The sequence below is a fragment of the Sarcophilus harrisii genome, chromosome 2 (genome assembly GCF_902635505.1).
Source record: "Sarcophilus harrisii chromosome 2, mSarHar1.11, whole genome shotgun sequence".
NCBI classification, from domain to species: Eukaryota; Metazoa; Chordata; class Mammalia; order Dasyuromorphia; family Dasyuridae; genus Sarcophilus; species Sarcophilus harrisii.
Genome location: NC_045427.1, coordinates 596,278,981 through 596,295,499, shown reverse-complemented (window position 1 = coordinate 596,295,499; position 16,519 = coordinate 596,278,981). Strand labels below are relative to the sequence as shown.

The 16,519-nt window shown below is 34.6% G+C and overlaps 1 protein-coding gene across 1 annotated transcript in view; it reads right to left on the bottom strand.

Moving 5' to 3' along the window:
• Window positions 1-16,519, bottom strand: part of FRMPD2 (FERM and PDZ domain containing 2) — a 319,487-nt gene that overhangs the window by 195,401 nt on the left and 107,567 nt on the right. Inside the window, exons 17-20 of the mRNA XM_031949366.1 lie at window positions 9,564-9,661; window positions 4,375-4,467; window positions 1,620-1,727; window positions 827-943 (exon numbers count right to left, since the gene is read on the bottom strand). Coding sequence (XP_031805226.1) covers window positions 827-943; window positions 1,620-1,727; window positions 4,375-4,467; window positions 9,564-9,661 — 416 coding nt within the window. The remainder of the gene's footprint in view (window positions 1-826; window positions 944-1,619; window positions 1,728-4,374; window positions 4,468-9,563; window positions 9,662-16,519) is intronic.

The window sequence follows — 16,519 nt, the reverse complement described above, 5'->3', positions numbered from 1 at the left end:
TTAGGTGTCTGTTAAGGATTTGTTGTTGGACTCTGCTTTTCAAAAACTGGATCTAAGTAATGATGGAAGACCCCCATTAATATGGCCTCAAACTACATATCCACAACAGAGCTCCATCTCCTACTCCTAGAAAAGGAGCCCATTTCCTAGAAAATGCATCCCAAGCCATGATAACCTATGACTTATCACAAAACCAATAGACATTGACGTATCACGGAGAACAGAAATATCTGTCATTTGAGATAGAAGGATTGATAAAAAGCAAAAACTAATATACATATACCACTTTAAGTCTTGCAAAACATTTTACATATATTATCTCATTTGATCCTAAGATATGTGCTATTATTTTTTTTTCAGATGAGGAAATAGAGGCTCAGACATTTTCAGTGACTTGTCTGGGATGTCACAGCTAATAAACTCAAAAAAGTGTCCCTCGTTATGGTCTCCAGGTCCTGTCCCCCAGGCTGCTGCCTATTTTCCCATTAGGCCTCTACCTAGTTGTTGACATTTGTACATACAAGCTAACTGACCACGCCAGAGGTGGACCAGTTGTGAGAAGCTCACAATGGATCAATAACTTTGTCTAGTTTCTACTGAAAGGATTTTCCTCTTCACTTGGAAACTTAAAGATTTGGTCCATTCCCCTCAAATTTCCGTGTCTATTGATTTATGCGACTGCATTGTTTAGCCATTTATCACCAGTGGGGAAAAGCAATTTTAAAAGCCCTACAGAGACTGAAAAAGAAAGTGTTCTGCACTAATCCCTTGAGCTCTCCACTTGTAAAAAATTAAATAATCTCTCCAAACCCATCCTACCTCTTACCTTTGGGTTGAGAAACAATCAGGTCCACCTGGTCGGGAGAATTCTGAATGATTTTAACAGCCATATTAAATGTGACACCCTCCAAACTGATGTTATTCAAGGAGATTATTCTCCCCCCTGGAAAATTAAACCATTCATTGCATCACAGAAAATAAATATGCAAGAGAGTTACCCCTAAATGAAATAATCATAGCTCACATATTCAGTTAGAACATGGGCTTTTAACCTAACCTCTGTGAACTTTTTTTTTTAATTTTCATAACTAAATTTCACTATAATTAATTTCCAATGTAATCCTCATCAGTCACTTTGACTTCTGTCCTGCTTTTGATAACTCTGGAGCAGAGAGTGAGGATGAAGAATTTGCACAGCCCTGCTTTACTTAAATCCAGTTCACATAAGAGTCAAGACATCATTCTTATGACATCATGGGTCTTCTTCAAGAACAACAGGCAACCAACCAATCACTTAATCCTATACATTAAAAACTTTATTCTGAGTCCACAGATTTTTGCCAGACTGCCCAAAAAGTCCATGACAGAAGATTAAGCAGTCCTGATATTGATAGCTAGCTCTTATATATCACTTTTAAGGTTTATATATTACTTTACATTGTTATCTCCCTTACAGGGCACTTCTATCCCATCCCATAAGATAGCTACTATTATTACCTCCATTTTACTTGAGACTGATACTGAGAGAGCTTAGGTGACTTACCCAGGATGAATTCCCTTGACATTCTCAACAACCTTTTGCAAAACATTGGTAATTTAATGAGAAATGCAAAACTTACCTGGCTTGATCTTTTTCGCTCTCTCAGCAGGTCCCCCAGGTATAATGGAAGCAATAAAGATTCCAAGATCCAATTTGCCCACATCTTCGCTGCCAATGATGATAAACCCTGCCAGGGGAGACAATATTTAAGAACATGCAAATTGCAGGATAGTATCATGGCTTCCATAAAGAAGGGGTAATGACTTGTTTGAATAATGTAATAGGAAAAAAAACAAAAGAGATGAGCAGTAAAACTTTACAGTACAGCTCAAACAAGGAAAGTAAGTCAATGTTCCCAGAAAGCATCTGCTGGAGAAGGTGTCCTACCAATGATCCTCTGCAGAAGGTTAAGCAGCCAGAAAGAGGAAAAAAGGATACGAAGAGAAATGAGTCTTCAATTTGTGCCCAATACCTTACGATTATATCTCCAGAATAGAGAAGAAAGATAAGTATGGTGTTCCAGGCAATGTGATGGAGAGTTGGGAAGAGTTGGGTTCAAATCACGATTTGATACTTCCTAGTTATGTGACCACAGATCATTCATCCAGCCTACCTGAGCTTTGGCTCTAAGACTACACATTTTAGGTGGATTGCTTTATAAGGAACTTGGAAAAGAGACTCAGAAATATACATATAAGGGAAATGGAGTGAGATAAGGAGAGTAATTATGATCTTTTCTTCATCAAAACATTAAATATAAAGTCATTAAGACTAAATATAATAAAATAAAAAGATTATTAAATAATATATATAATGTATATGTATACATTTGTACTATCTTAGAGTTCTTAAAATGCCCCTTTCAAAGGGAGCAGCATGCATTAGTAACTTAAGAAGAAGGAGGAGAAGGAGGGAGCAACCTGATATAATGAATAGAGTGTTTGACTTAGAATCAAGAACCCAGGTTCAAATTCTCCCTTAGATACAAACTAGCTGGGTCACAGGAAAATTATATTTTAGAGCCTCAAATGAATCTCTAGGATCTGCCTACTAAAGTATAAGCAGGTTGTGATCTTCCTCACACTAGGACAACCCTGTGTAGTAAGCAAGGAAGGCATTGTTGGCCCCATGCTAGCAAATGGAAACTGAAGTTCAGAGTGTTTCCATGACTGGCCCAAAGCCACATACTAGTAAGTGATGGAGCTCAGTTCTGTTTGATTCTTGCTCCAGTTCTTTCCATGGCCAAAAACTACTACAAAAATCTCAGCTGGGTCGTTGCTAACATTTTGCAAGCCTTTGACTATCTACTACCTACTGTGCCTTCTATCTCATTCCCCACAACAACTGTTCCCTGTCTTTTACTTATATTTCCCCCCAACCACCATGACTGAGAAGATTTAAACTATATGACCAAGAAGAGCTTGAGTTTCCCTCTCAAGTTCTCAAGTTTCCAAACTATTCTCAAAATCATCATCCATTTTCTCTCCTCCTTTCTTCATTTCTTCCTTCCTTCCTTTTCTTCCTTATCCTTCTTTCTTTCCTTTTTTTTATCCTTTTCCTTTGCTTTTCTTCCTGCTTCCTTTGTTTCTTTCCTTCCTCCCTATCTTCTTCCTCCTTTCCTTCATTTCTTTTTTTCTTTTCCTACTTTCTTTCCTTTTTCCCTTCCTCTCCCCATACTTTCCTTCATTCTTTTTTCTTTCCTTCTTTGTATTTTTCTTCCTTTCTTCCTATTCTTTCCATTTTTTCTCTTTTTTCTTTCATTTTTTTCCTTCCTTCTTTCTTTTTCTAACTTCCTGCTTCCTTTATTTCTTTTTTTTCTTTCCTCCTTTCTTTAATCCCTTCCTCTTTTCCTTTCTCTCCTTTCTTATTTTCCTTCTTTCTTTCCTCCCTTCCTTTTTCTCCCCTTAATTCCTTTCTCTACTCTTTCCTTTTCTCCTGCCTTCTTTTTTTTGTTCTTTCCTTCCTCCCTATCTGTCTTTACATTTTCTCTTTATCTACCTCTCCTTAGCTCTTGGCCATCAAACTTCTTCATTATTTCACTGAAATTGCTCTTATATTAGGTGAATCTTGACTTCTTACTTATCAAATTTAATGATTTTTTTTGCTGTTATTTTTCTTGACCTCCCTGAAGATTAAGAGAATATTCATTATCCCCTCCCTCACTCCCACCAGATACTTCCTCTTCAGATTCAAAGAACTCTTTTTTGGTTTTCCTAATATTTCAGCAAAGTCCTGTCTTCTTTCTTGATAAGTTTTCTTACTTTTCCAACATCCTTTAATGGATGTTTACTCCTTCTATTCCTTTCTAAACACAAACTTCATGAGGATAGATAATCTATTAAAGTAATATTCTTCTTCTGGTACCTAGAACACTTTTTGCATATAAGTGCTCCACAATAGTCTGATGGAATTATTACTGATCCCTGGATAAATAGTATACATGACACTTTAAGACAGGAATTTCTAGCTTTGGATCTATGAGCTTGTTTTTTTTTTAATTGATAACTGTGTTTCAATACAATTAGTTTACTTTTCAAGACAATATATTTTATATGATGAATTTAAAAATACTGCTCTGAGAAGGGACCCATAGCAGACTGCCAAAGGGACACAAAAGAAGATTAAGAACTCCTGCTTTAGATCCACATTAAGAGGAAAAGTAAAAAGGAGAAGTAGTCTAAGAAAGGAATGAATCACACAGAGTTGAAAAACATGAAAAGAGCCAACTACATTTCCTCATTAGAAAAGTTTACCCATACGTACCCATAAATCCTATGTCTCCACATGTTTTGGAGAACATGTTGGATCATTCATACACAAGCTTCGTTACTTACCAAAACCATGCTGTGGATCTCTTTTTAGAGTCACACAAATAATTTCTCGTTCTAGTCCAGTTAGAAAATTTTCTCTTTGAGGATTTTGTGACCCTGGAGGCACAAAATAAGGACAAATGATTTGAGGTCAAGAAACATAATGAAGGAGTATTGTTTAATCTGAAAAAGAAAAGAGTTGGTTAAATGATCATGTGATCATAGGAATTTTAGATCTGAGAAGGAGCTTCAAGAACATTTAGGTTCAAGTCCCTCATTTTACAAATAAGAAAACTTACGAGTAGAAAGATGAAGGGATTTTTCTAGAGTCATAATAATAATCCTAGTAGAGCTAGGATTTGAATGCAAAGAGATGTCACATGGCAGAGGAGATGAACTTGCTCTACTTGACCCTTAGAGTAAAAATAAGAACAATGGGTAAAACTTGTAGGGAGGCTTTGTTGTTGGTCATTATAAGAAAGAACTTCCTAGTGATCAGAATCAAGAGAGCATTGTACAAAGTAATAGCAACATTGTGCAGATAATGAACTTTGATAGACTTTGCTCTTCTCAATAATTCAATGATCCAAGACAATTCCAAAAGACTAAATGCAAAATGTTATCCACATTCAGAGAAAGAACTGATGGAGTCTGAATGAAGGTAGAAGCATACTATTTTCACTGGTTTTGTTTGTTTTTTTCTTTCTTGCGGTTTTTCCTTTTGGTCTGATATTTTTTTTTCCCACATGACTAATGTGGAAATGTGCTTAATATGTTTGTATATTTATAATCTCTTTCAGATTGATTGTCCTCTTGGGAAGAGGAGAAGGGAGGGGAAAATATGGAAATAAAAGTCTCATAAAAAGTAAATGTCAAAACTAATAAATAATTTTAAAATAATTTCATAATAATTGTAACTGCATAAAATGGTATGAACTGCCTTATGAAATACTGAATTTCCCATTACTGGAAGTTTTCAAGTACAAAATGAAAGATATTATGGAAGGCATTCATGTGTCATGTAAAGATTGCTCACTTCACTCCCAAGTTCTTTCCAAATCTAAGCTCACTCTATTTTTTTTCTCTCTCTCTTCTCCTTCACTTTTCCTCCTATCCCAAAAATAGAAAAAATGATAAAGTTTGATTTGGCTTAATGCTAGGGAGTTTTTCCCATAAATGGTTAAAAAAATGATGTGAGGTGGCAGCCCTTTTGTAGTTGGAAGAAATTAAATTAAAGTATATTTAATATATATTTTAACATATTTATCATGTATTAGACTACCTGCCATCTAGGGGAGGGGGTGGGGGGAAGGAGGGGAAATTTTGAAACAGGTTTTGCAAGAATCAGTGTTGAAAAATTACCCATTCATATGTTTTATAAATAAAAATATGTAATAATAATTTTTTAAATGATGTGAGGACTTCCATTCAGAACCTGATTCTGACAATTGATATTTAATAGAAATTGTTAAGACCCTTGGGAGAAAGTGATTGCTTCATGTTAAAATTTGTAAATGAAAGAAAGGCTGAAAATAATGTGAAAAACCCTAGATTTGAAGTGAACAGATTTCGGAGTTCAGATAAATAATAATTATGATGCTGTGATCTAAAGTTCTACAAAGATATTCACCCAAAATGGAATGAAATTCTTAAAATGAAATTCTAACAACACAAATTATTCTAATGAAGAAAAGGAGAAATTACATAAAGTGAAAAGATAAGGGGAAGGAGTAGGAGAAAAAAAAGAAAGAAAGAGGGAGAGAAGAAGAGAGAGACAAAGACAGAGACAAGAGACAGAGAAAGAGAAAAACAAAAGATCCATGGACACTCAGAATAAGTTCTGACTAGAAAAGAATATGCAGAGCATTCCATCACAAGGAGAAAAAGGGGTTCCAGAACCACCAGAGATGAACCTAAACTTTTGCAAGGTGAAGGAATAGTTGCAAGCTGGCAGTTCTGTTTCTTAGTCATAGATCCAGGATTCTTGGGAGGAAATCTGTCCTGGGGGAAGAGAATAGACCATAAATGAAGTAAGAAGCAAATTCAAAAACAAGTAGCATCTTAATGGCTTGAACTCCACAAGCAGATCAGGATATTGATTCCAGATTCCATCCTAAAGCAGACTAAACCATAACAGGAACTTCAGACTAAGGGGAATATATAGTTCTGTCCTGCTAACTGACAGTGGCTAAGTCCAATGGAACTCCAAATAGGACAATCTCATGGGGATGTTGCTCAGACTTTTATCCAGGTTAAAATCTCACAGAGATCATCTTCAGGTAGCAGCAATTATACTTGAACATGAGTGCAAAACAATATCCCAAGAAAGCAGCAATGGGAGCATCCCAGACCTTCTCCCCTAAAGTATGCAAAGCCTAACCTTAATTTAAGGTTTGAGGTCAAGAAGTAATGTGGAGGTATGAGCAAACAAACAAACTCTGCCATTAAAAGTTCTTATGGGAACAAAGACACTCAAACTATACCCAGAAGAAGAGATGAACTCAAAAACATGCACAAGCAAAACCTTAAAAGCTTGGGCACACGTTCAAATATCCTAGAATACATGAAACAAAATTTTTTTAATAACTTAAAAATAGTTTGTGTTTTTATAAATTAAATGATAATAGGAGAAAATAAAAAATAAATGAAAGCTATGGAAGAAAAAAAATTGAAAAAAAGGAATTAATAGTTGGACACAAGAGATATAAAGTGATGCCCAAGCAATGAACTCCCTGAAAATTAGAATGGATTAAACAATATATCAATCCATGAATCAACAAGAAATGTTAAAAATAGAGTTAAAATAGTAAATAAATAGAAGAAAATAAAAGGCATCTCATAGCAAAAACAACTAACCATAAAAAGAGATTGAGGAGAAATTGTTTAAGAATCAATGGACTAATCACCTGAAAGCTATGATCAAAAAAGAAAAAAGAGCATACATATAATATTTCAATAAATCACTAACTCACTAAAAAATTGGAAACTGAGAGCATGCACTTTCGTTGGGAGATGGATGAATATGTTATAGTATATAAATGTGACAGAACAACTACTGTGCTGTAAAAAAAAAAGATTAGATAGATTGTTTCATAGAAACTTGGAAAAGGAAATCAATTGAAGCAAAGTGAAGTGGAAAGAAACAGGAACAATTTATAAAAGTATAGCAATATTCTAAAAACAGACAACATTGAAAGATTTGGGTAAGTATAATGACTACTGATAAAGATAAAGAGATAAAGTACTGAGTGCAGAATACAAACACATACATAAATGTGTATATATATATGCATATATGTCTGTGTGTGTATACACACATGTGTATATGTGTATACCTGTATTGTGAGTGTTATTGGACATAGCAGTGCTTGAATATACATATTTGTAACAAAATTTTTGTTTTCATTTCTCAATTGGAGTGGTGAAGGTGTTGAGAGAAAAAATTTTGCTGGCTAAAAAAAATTTTTAAAGAAGAACATCAATAGCACTAATGCTCAAAATAAGCATAGCCTAGTAATGAATGCTAAAGATGACAAAAATAACTTTGTTTAGTCAGGTTAGAAGTAAGACATCAAAGCAGAGATGGAACAGGGATAAATGAAATGATGATGGTGGACTTTGGATAGAAGGCAAAACAACTCAACTCTTCTTTTTCTTTTATTTTTCCTACTGAAGAGAAAGATCTTCATGTTGAGAAAGATAGAACAAAAATAGGTAGCAAGGAATCAAAAACCAAAATAAGTGAAAAAGAGGCAAGATAATACCTAGTTACTCTCAATGAATTAAAGACATCAAACCTGAAGAAGGGAGTTCAGGACCTGGCTGCACTACTTTAGGAGATATATATATATATATACATGCATACATACACACACACACATATATATATATAATTTTTTTTAACTTCTCTGCTGTGCCCTAGGAACCTCTTCATTGGGAAAACCATATTTCAAGATCTCATCAGTCTTAGTATTCACTCATCACTCATTTCTGTCCCTTTGATTGGTGGATAGAACCTTGAACTCCAAAACTTGCATTTAAAGATCAGAGCATCTTTTAATTTCCCATCAGGCTGCATTACTTTGAGACTTCTCTGATTTCTCCACCATGGCCCTCCTTTTGGATTCAACTCCTCCCTCAACTTCAACACTGTTTTCAATTTCCTTTTGTATTATCTTCCACCATTAGATTGTGAGTTCCTTGAGGGCAATCATTCCCAGCTCTTAGCACAGTTTCTACACATCATATTAAGGCACTTAATAAATGTTTATTGACTATTGACCAATCAACAGTATCATGGGCTTACTAGTTTGGCAGGTCAGGGAAATACTCTGCACACAGTGGATATAGATTTCAGCAGCTTCTGACAGAATCTTAGTGCATAATTGTGAATAAGATGGAGAAGAATGAGGTAGGTGATCACTGTCATATAGATTCAGAGCTACTAAAATTTTTGGATGTGATTTCTATCTTCAAGTATTCAAAGGGCTGTCATAGGGATGAAGGATTTGACTTTTGATTGGCATCAGAGAAGGGGACTAGAAGCAATGGAAATGAGAAGAAAGAAAATGTGGTGAGATAAATTTAGGATTAAGGTAACAATTTTTTTTAATTCTCTAGCACAATTAAAACTTTTCCAAAGTGAATCAGGCCATTTTGAAGGTGGAGAGCTAATTATTTTTCCTCCTCAGTGGAGGTTTAGAAAATGTGACTGATTCCTGTTCAAGCTCGGATTGGGCCAGACAACCAATAATGTCACTGCCAGTGATTCTGTGATTTCTGCAAGTAAAAATAAGTTTAAATTCAAAATAGATTATGCAGTCATCAAAATGATAGATGTGGTTTAGGATATGTATATATTTTGTAAGCTTCAGAATTCCACTTTGAGGTTGCATCTCTCTCCTCCAGGGTCAGCTTTGTCATTCATTGCTCTGAACTATGGCACTAAGAGCTTTTCAAAGGAACTCTTCAAACTCCTGTGCTGTCAAAAGATGGAATTTCACACTCTCTAGGCACAATCTATCATGACAGCTTAAGGGATGGAAGCTGAAATTTCTCCCAACCATGAGGAGTTTAAAAATAAAATTAGCAAACACCATTTGGGAATTTAAAATTCATTAATCTCGAGACAATAGTTAAAAGGCTGAACATGTAGTTCTCTCTGAACCAAAGCCCACCCTTTTCTGTGGAGCACTTGGCCTTCACATACTTACCAAAGAGAATATTTTGTGCCAGCTGAGCTGGCAGGCACATTCTTTGGTTTTCAGTTATATAAGAACATGTCTCTGACTGTGACGATCCAAAGGAAAGGCTGCAATAAGAAAAGACACCACAAGAAGTGAAACTCTTATAGGAAGTCCTTGATATTTCTAATTGTGAAATTGAGAGCTCTGCCTAATGAAGTTGAGAGACTGATTTTTCTCCCCTCCATAGTTTAAAAAAAATTCAATACAATGAAAAATATAAGTCGCTATCATTCAACTAAGGTTAGCTTAAACAGATTAGAATGGACATTAAACCAACCAAACCTTTCTTTATAAAGAAAGTAATTATTAAACTGAGAGAGAAGAGAAAAAATTTATTGAACTGGCCTAAAGCTCAATGAAATGCCCATGATAACCTTTTATTTCTTAGTCTCTCCAAACATTTTTTGGCATCTATAATATTCACCCAGTCTCAACTTGTTGCTAGCTAAATCTATTTCTTATTTTTTTCCCTAACAGCTTCAAATTACCTAAAAAGAATGATTGCTTTCTCTAATTATTAAGGAATTAAAGTCATGAAATACAGTGTAGAGATGAGACAACTGTACAATGATCTAATTCAATTATAAGTTAAGAAAAACCTCAAAGTGTTTTTTAAGCCCTTTAACATCACCACCCAGAGCTCAAAATGGTGAATACTACATTGAGTTTTGAGACAATTGTGTGACCAATAGACCCCTGAGGAATTCTAGACTAAAACTTAAATGCCTTATATGCAGAACTGCTTTCACCAAGAATCTTAAAAAACCAATCGGATTCTCATTGGCCACCAATAGGTTCTAGTCTAAACCCCATTTGGTTATTGCTTAGGTCCTGATTGACTCAAATTGAATGTAAATATTTCTGCTTTGGCCAGAAACCTGAGGATCTTCCTCTCCCAGATTCATTTATTTAGATTTTTTTTTTTGGGGGGGTAACTACGTGAAAGAGAAGATTCTTTACCTCAACTGCTACCTAAACCCTAATCTTAGCTTTAAAATACCAAAGTCTCCTGTTGCATCCAGGCCATTTTCAGTGACCCAGATGGCTCTGGAGGGGAAAGTAAAGCAGGTGACCTTGCCCAGCCCTCTCTCACTGAAATCCAATTTACTTACAGGTCATGACCCCCCTCCCTGATGTCATGGTCCTGCTCAAGGACAAACAACAATAAATTACCAACAAGAATCAAATATTTCCTTAAATGAAAATGTAGCTTCAAGATTAAAATGGGGTTTTTCCCAATTCTATTACCATTTTAGTTTGTCCCTTCCCCACCAAAATTATAATATAACCCTCAAAGAAGATTATTTCCATAATGGGTACACCCATTGTTTTGATTTTGGGGAATGGAAATACTCCCACACTATGGATGGTCATGGGTGAATTATTGCCTATATGGTTGGAAAGATTATGTACATCATAAAAATAATTTATAAATATCAGAATTTACAAAAATCTTTAAGGTTTTCAAAAGAATTTTACATGTGTTATCTCATTTGATCCTCACAGATACTATTATTGTTTGAATTTTACAGATGGGGACATTGAAACTAAGAAAAGTTCATTTGCCAGGATCACACATTTAAATGAATGAGACATATTTGAACTCAAGTCTTCCTGAATCAAATTTCATCACTTTATTCATTTCAATACATGGCTATCCTTACTTTACATGCACTGGGATAATTAAGTATTCTTTTAATAGATGCTGTTATGATAAATGTGGAAATATGTATAGAAGAATTGTAGATATTTAACATATATTGAATCGCTTGCTGTTGAGGGGAAGGGATAGCAGGAAGGGGAGATATTTGGAACACAGGGTTTTTCAAGGGTGAATATTGAAAACTATCTTTGCATATATTTTGAAAACAAAAAGCTAATATAAAAAGAGATGCTATTAGACTTTTTTTTTAGCTAAAAACAGACCTCCAGGAAAATATATTACCATTATCTCCACAATGGTTGTGGAAAGGTGATACAGTAAATCTGGACTTAGGATCAAGAAGATTTGAGTTTAAATCCTGCCTTTGGCTGACTTTGAGCAAGTTATTAATTTTTCTCAGTCTCAGTTTCTTCACCTGTAAAAGGAATGAGGATGAAAATGGTACCTACTTTATAGGGTTATCTCTGTTTCTCATGGATTTCTCAAGGATTGTTAGCTGATTGTTCCTTAAAAGGAATGTTGAATTTCCATTTAACTTTCAGCATACCTCCAAAAGGAGGCCATATCATTTCTTATGAATCAGATTACACAGGATTGCTGGGAATGTGCCTGAGGGTCTCTAAGTTTCAAGGGAGCAACTAGTAAATAGTAGTTTCAGTTGACTGAATAATATTCTTTTCCACAGAAAGTGTTAATGTGTCTGATATGCATTCAAGAGATGATTAATTAATCTATAAGGCTGGAGTATCAATCTGCCAACTGACAGATAAATATTTGAAAAATCTTATAGAAATGCTAGGAATGACAATTGCAAAACAGGGGGGAAGCTGATGATACCTGGATCATTTCTGGAGACTGCTGTATGAGAATTCCTTCTAGATGGCTGGCTGGCTGGCTGAATGAATATTCTTTTTTATTTCTCAACTCTCAAAGTTCACTGTCATTTCTCAAGACTTTAATTCCACATTAATGAGCAGCAAGAAAATATCATTTTAAAGTATTAGAACCAACCATGTCAGGACTTCTACTCTAGGGAGATATTGCATGGTCCCAATGAAAATGGTTCCTTATTATTTCTAGCATCTACAGAGAAAAAAGGAAGAGACTCAGAGCTCTGCCAGAGGGAAAGAAAATAAGATAGAAACAGAAAGAAAAGAGGAGAGGGAAGGAGAAAGAAGGGGAAGGAAAAAAACAGCCAGAACCAAAAAATAGTTATTAAGAATTCAATAGCACCACAAAAAAAAGAGCTTTCCAGAAGTATATCCCAGGGATCTTTGCTTAGCTATATATATTGTGTAGTATTTTTACCAGTGACCTGGATAAAGGAATAGAAGGCAGGTTTATCATATCTGTAGAAATCATAAAATTGAAAGAGATAAGTGGGACACAGTATGACAGTCAGGATTCAAAAACATCATGGTAGACTAGAACTTGGTAAGCTAAATATCATATGAACAAGACTAAAAAGAAAAAAATAACCAATAATTTATTTTTTTTAAAAAAGACCAATCTGTGGCATTTAGCATATTGCAAACTCAATATGAGTCAACAGTATGGTTTGTCAGCCAAAAAAACTAACGTGGGCTTAAGATGAAGTAAGAGAGATGATTTCCAGAACACAGGTGATAATCCTGAAGTACTCACTCACCCACATCAAACTGCATCCTAAGTGTTATGTTCAGTTATTGAGGCCACATTTTGGAAGGACCTTGGTAAGCTGGAGAGCTTCTGAAGAGGGCAATTGGAATGATAAAAGCACTTGAGTTCATCCCATGTGAGGATGAGTTAGAGTACCCAGGTACATGGGCAGATGTTAGAGAGTATGGATTTGGAAATTCACAACTTTGTTTTTAATTACTTCTAAGTGAAATTAAGTATTTGCTTCAATTATTTAAAAACATTATTCTGAAAAGGGGTCCATATTATTTATCAAACTGCCAAAGGGGCTCATGACACAAAAGGTTAAGAATCCGTGAGTTAGAGGAACTGAAGATATTTAGCCTGAAAAAAAGAGAAGACTTGAGGGTAAGATAGTTATAACTGTCACCTTGTGTTTGAAGAGCTGGTTGAAGGATGAGGATGTTTAGCCTAAAGAAGAGACAACTTGACAAGTAGGGTCATGATGGCTATCTTCAGGCATCTGATGGACTGCCAAGCAGAAGATGTAACCCATGCTTACAGGACAAAAACTTATCTCACAGTCACATGAGTCAGTTCAACTGAGCTGTGTCAAGTATCTTGGCAAGCCCCAACTTCCTACTTAAGAACTGAGATGAAACCTGCCCTGGGTCTGACATGACTATTCAGCACATGAACTTTCTTCCTGTGGCAATCATCTAGAGTGTGATGGAAAGATTCTCAAGATTCATCAATTCTGACAACTGCCACCCACATCTGCAGATTTGTTGTAAGAAAATTAGAAGAGAGGGAAACGGGGAACAGTTTGACTAAATAAAATGTTATTGAAGAACAGGATTCTGCTTTCTATATGTGGCTAAAGAAACAGAAATAAAAGCTTCTTTGCCAGAGAGAGAGAGTACATCGAATAAGGACCAGAAAGAATATATTTACCTGAAAAACAGTTAATCTGCTTAAGAGAGAGAGAGAAACTAAAAGTGAAGAAGGGAGAAAATTATTGGCAATATGTTCATTAAAAGTTGAGTAGTTAACAAATTCTTTACTTCATTTACAAATTGTAGTAGAAGCAGTGAAAGGAATTGTTCTGAATCTAATTTTGACCAATAAGGAAAAAATTGCTTGCCTTCTCTATATTAATGTAAGCTCTTTAAGAGCAGGGATTGGATTGTTGTTTTGTTGCTTTTTCATGGTGTTGTTTTGATGAATGTGAGGGTCAATTGTGATCTGAATTTTTTTTTAATAATATTTTCCTCCATGATGAGCAGGATGCTCTCAGAAAGAAAAAATAACCTGGAAAGTCTTCCATGAACTCAAGCAAAATGAAATATACTGTATACAAAGTAATAGCTATGTACTGGGAGGACCAACTGTAAATGACTTTGTTACTCTCAGCAGTACAGTGATCCATAACTACTCTGAAGGGCTTATGATGGAAAGTCTTATCCATACCCAGAGAAGAAACTGATTGTGTCTGAATACAGATCGAAGCATTCTCTCTTTCTCTTTCTATTGCTCTCTTTTTAAACTTAATTTTGCTTGAGGGTTTTTAATTTCATTAGGGTGGGTAATCTATATTTTCTTTCACAACTTGACTTTTATGGAAATGTTTTGCATAATTTCACATATGGTTTCTTAATCGTGGGTGGGGATAGAGGAGAGAATCTAGAACTCAAAAATTATAAAAACAAATATAAAAATTTGTTTTAAATATAACTGGGGGAAAATATCAAATAAATAAAATACAAAAAAATAATATTTCCCCTAATTGCATGTAAAAATGATGTTTAACCTTCTTATTTTTAGTTTGAGTTCCAAATTCTTTTCCTCCCTCTTCTCCCTCTTCTCTAAGATGGCAAGCATTTTGATATAGGTTATAAATATACAATCATGTTAAAATAATTTCCATGTTAGTCATTTTGTAGAAAACTCAAAACAAACAAAAAGAATAAAAAAGAAAAATGAAAAAAAATATGTTTTGGGCCATATTCAAACTCCATCAGTTCTTTCTCTGAAGGAAGATAGCATTTTTCATCATGAGTTCTTTGGGATTATCTTGGATTATTATATTTCTGAGAAGAGCTAAGTCATTCACAAGTATATACAATATTGCTATTGCTATGTACAATATTCTCCTGATTTTCCTTATTTCACTTTGCATCAGTAAGTTTTTCCAGGTTTTTCTAAAATCAGTCTGCCTTGTCACATTATTCAATATTATTCCATCACAATCATATACCACAACTAGTTCAGCCATTCCCTGATTGATTGGCATTCCCTCAATTTCCAGTTCTTTGCCCCCACAAAAAAGCTGCTATAAATACCATTGTACAAATAGGATCATTCCTCTTTTTTTAAAAAAAAATTTCTTTACTTTACAGACTTAGCAGTGGTATTGCTGAATAAAAGGGTAGGTACAGTTTTATAGCCCTTGATACACAGTCAAGAGCAGGGTTGTTAAATTCATTGTATTTATATCCTTAGCCCCAACTAGTGTCTGGCATAAAGTAGCAGCTTAATAAATACTTGTTGATTCAAGAACCTTATAAGAAAGAGAGGCTGAAGCAAAACTTATTACCAATTCACAGAGTGACTATGATGATTATCAATTCCATTCATTCTTATTTCAATAGTGCTTTAAAGTTTATAAAGCATTTTCCCTAAAACAATCTTCAGGGAAAAATAGTGTAGCAGAATGTCTGGCATATAAGGCACTTAATAAATGTTTATTGCTTGATTGACAAATAAAAATAACTGAGGCTTAGAGATATTAAGTACCTTGCCTGTCTTCATACAGAGGACTTTGAAACCAGAATTTGAATCCAGGGCTCCTGACTCCAACTTGTGACTTTTTCCATAATACAATACTACCTAGTTAGAAAAGTGAAATAGAGATCTTAATGCTTAGGACTGCAGGTTCTTTGGAGATAACTTATGGCTGTGAGGGCTTAAAGCTATTTTATAGAAAAGAGAAGGCTTAGTTTTAAAAATAGTCAAATCTCTTTACAAATGGGATGATCTATAATATACAAATAATTAGCACCATTTTAAAACACCAATTATAAATGCACAAAAAAAGCATATACAGAAGGCTTGACAAAAAAAAAAGTCTTTAGTGTCAACTGTTAGTAGAAAAAAAATGACTTTTTTTTTTCTAAATGTCTCCAAAATTTTTCTCTGGAAACTGAGACCTGGTCTAACCACCTATGTGAGGTATATGCTAGAAAGTTGTAGTGTCGAGAGAATTCAGAATTTTATGAATGACAATATCCCAAGAGCAAGAATTGATGGATTGATGTGACCTTGAAGGCAGGTCCCCTCAGGGTGTTGTCCTTAGCCTTGTTCTATTTGAACATTTGGATTCATGACTTGAATAGGGACATAAATGCCATGTCTATCAAATTTACAGTAGTATGAAACTGGAAGAATAGTTAACAAGCTGATGACATATTTAGAATGATATAAAAAGAATGGTGGACCAAATCTAATAGGATGAAATGTTATAGATATAATTATAAAATATTATACCTGAGTTCAAAAAAATCAGTAGCATAAGTTCATAATGGGGGAGGGAGAGCTATATAGTTGTTCGTATAAAAATCATCTGAGGATGGAATAGAAAATT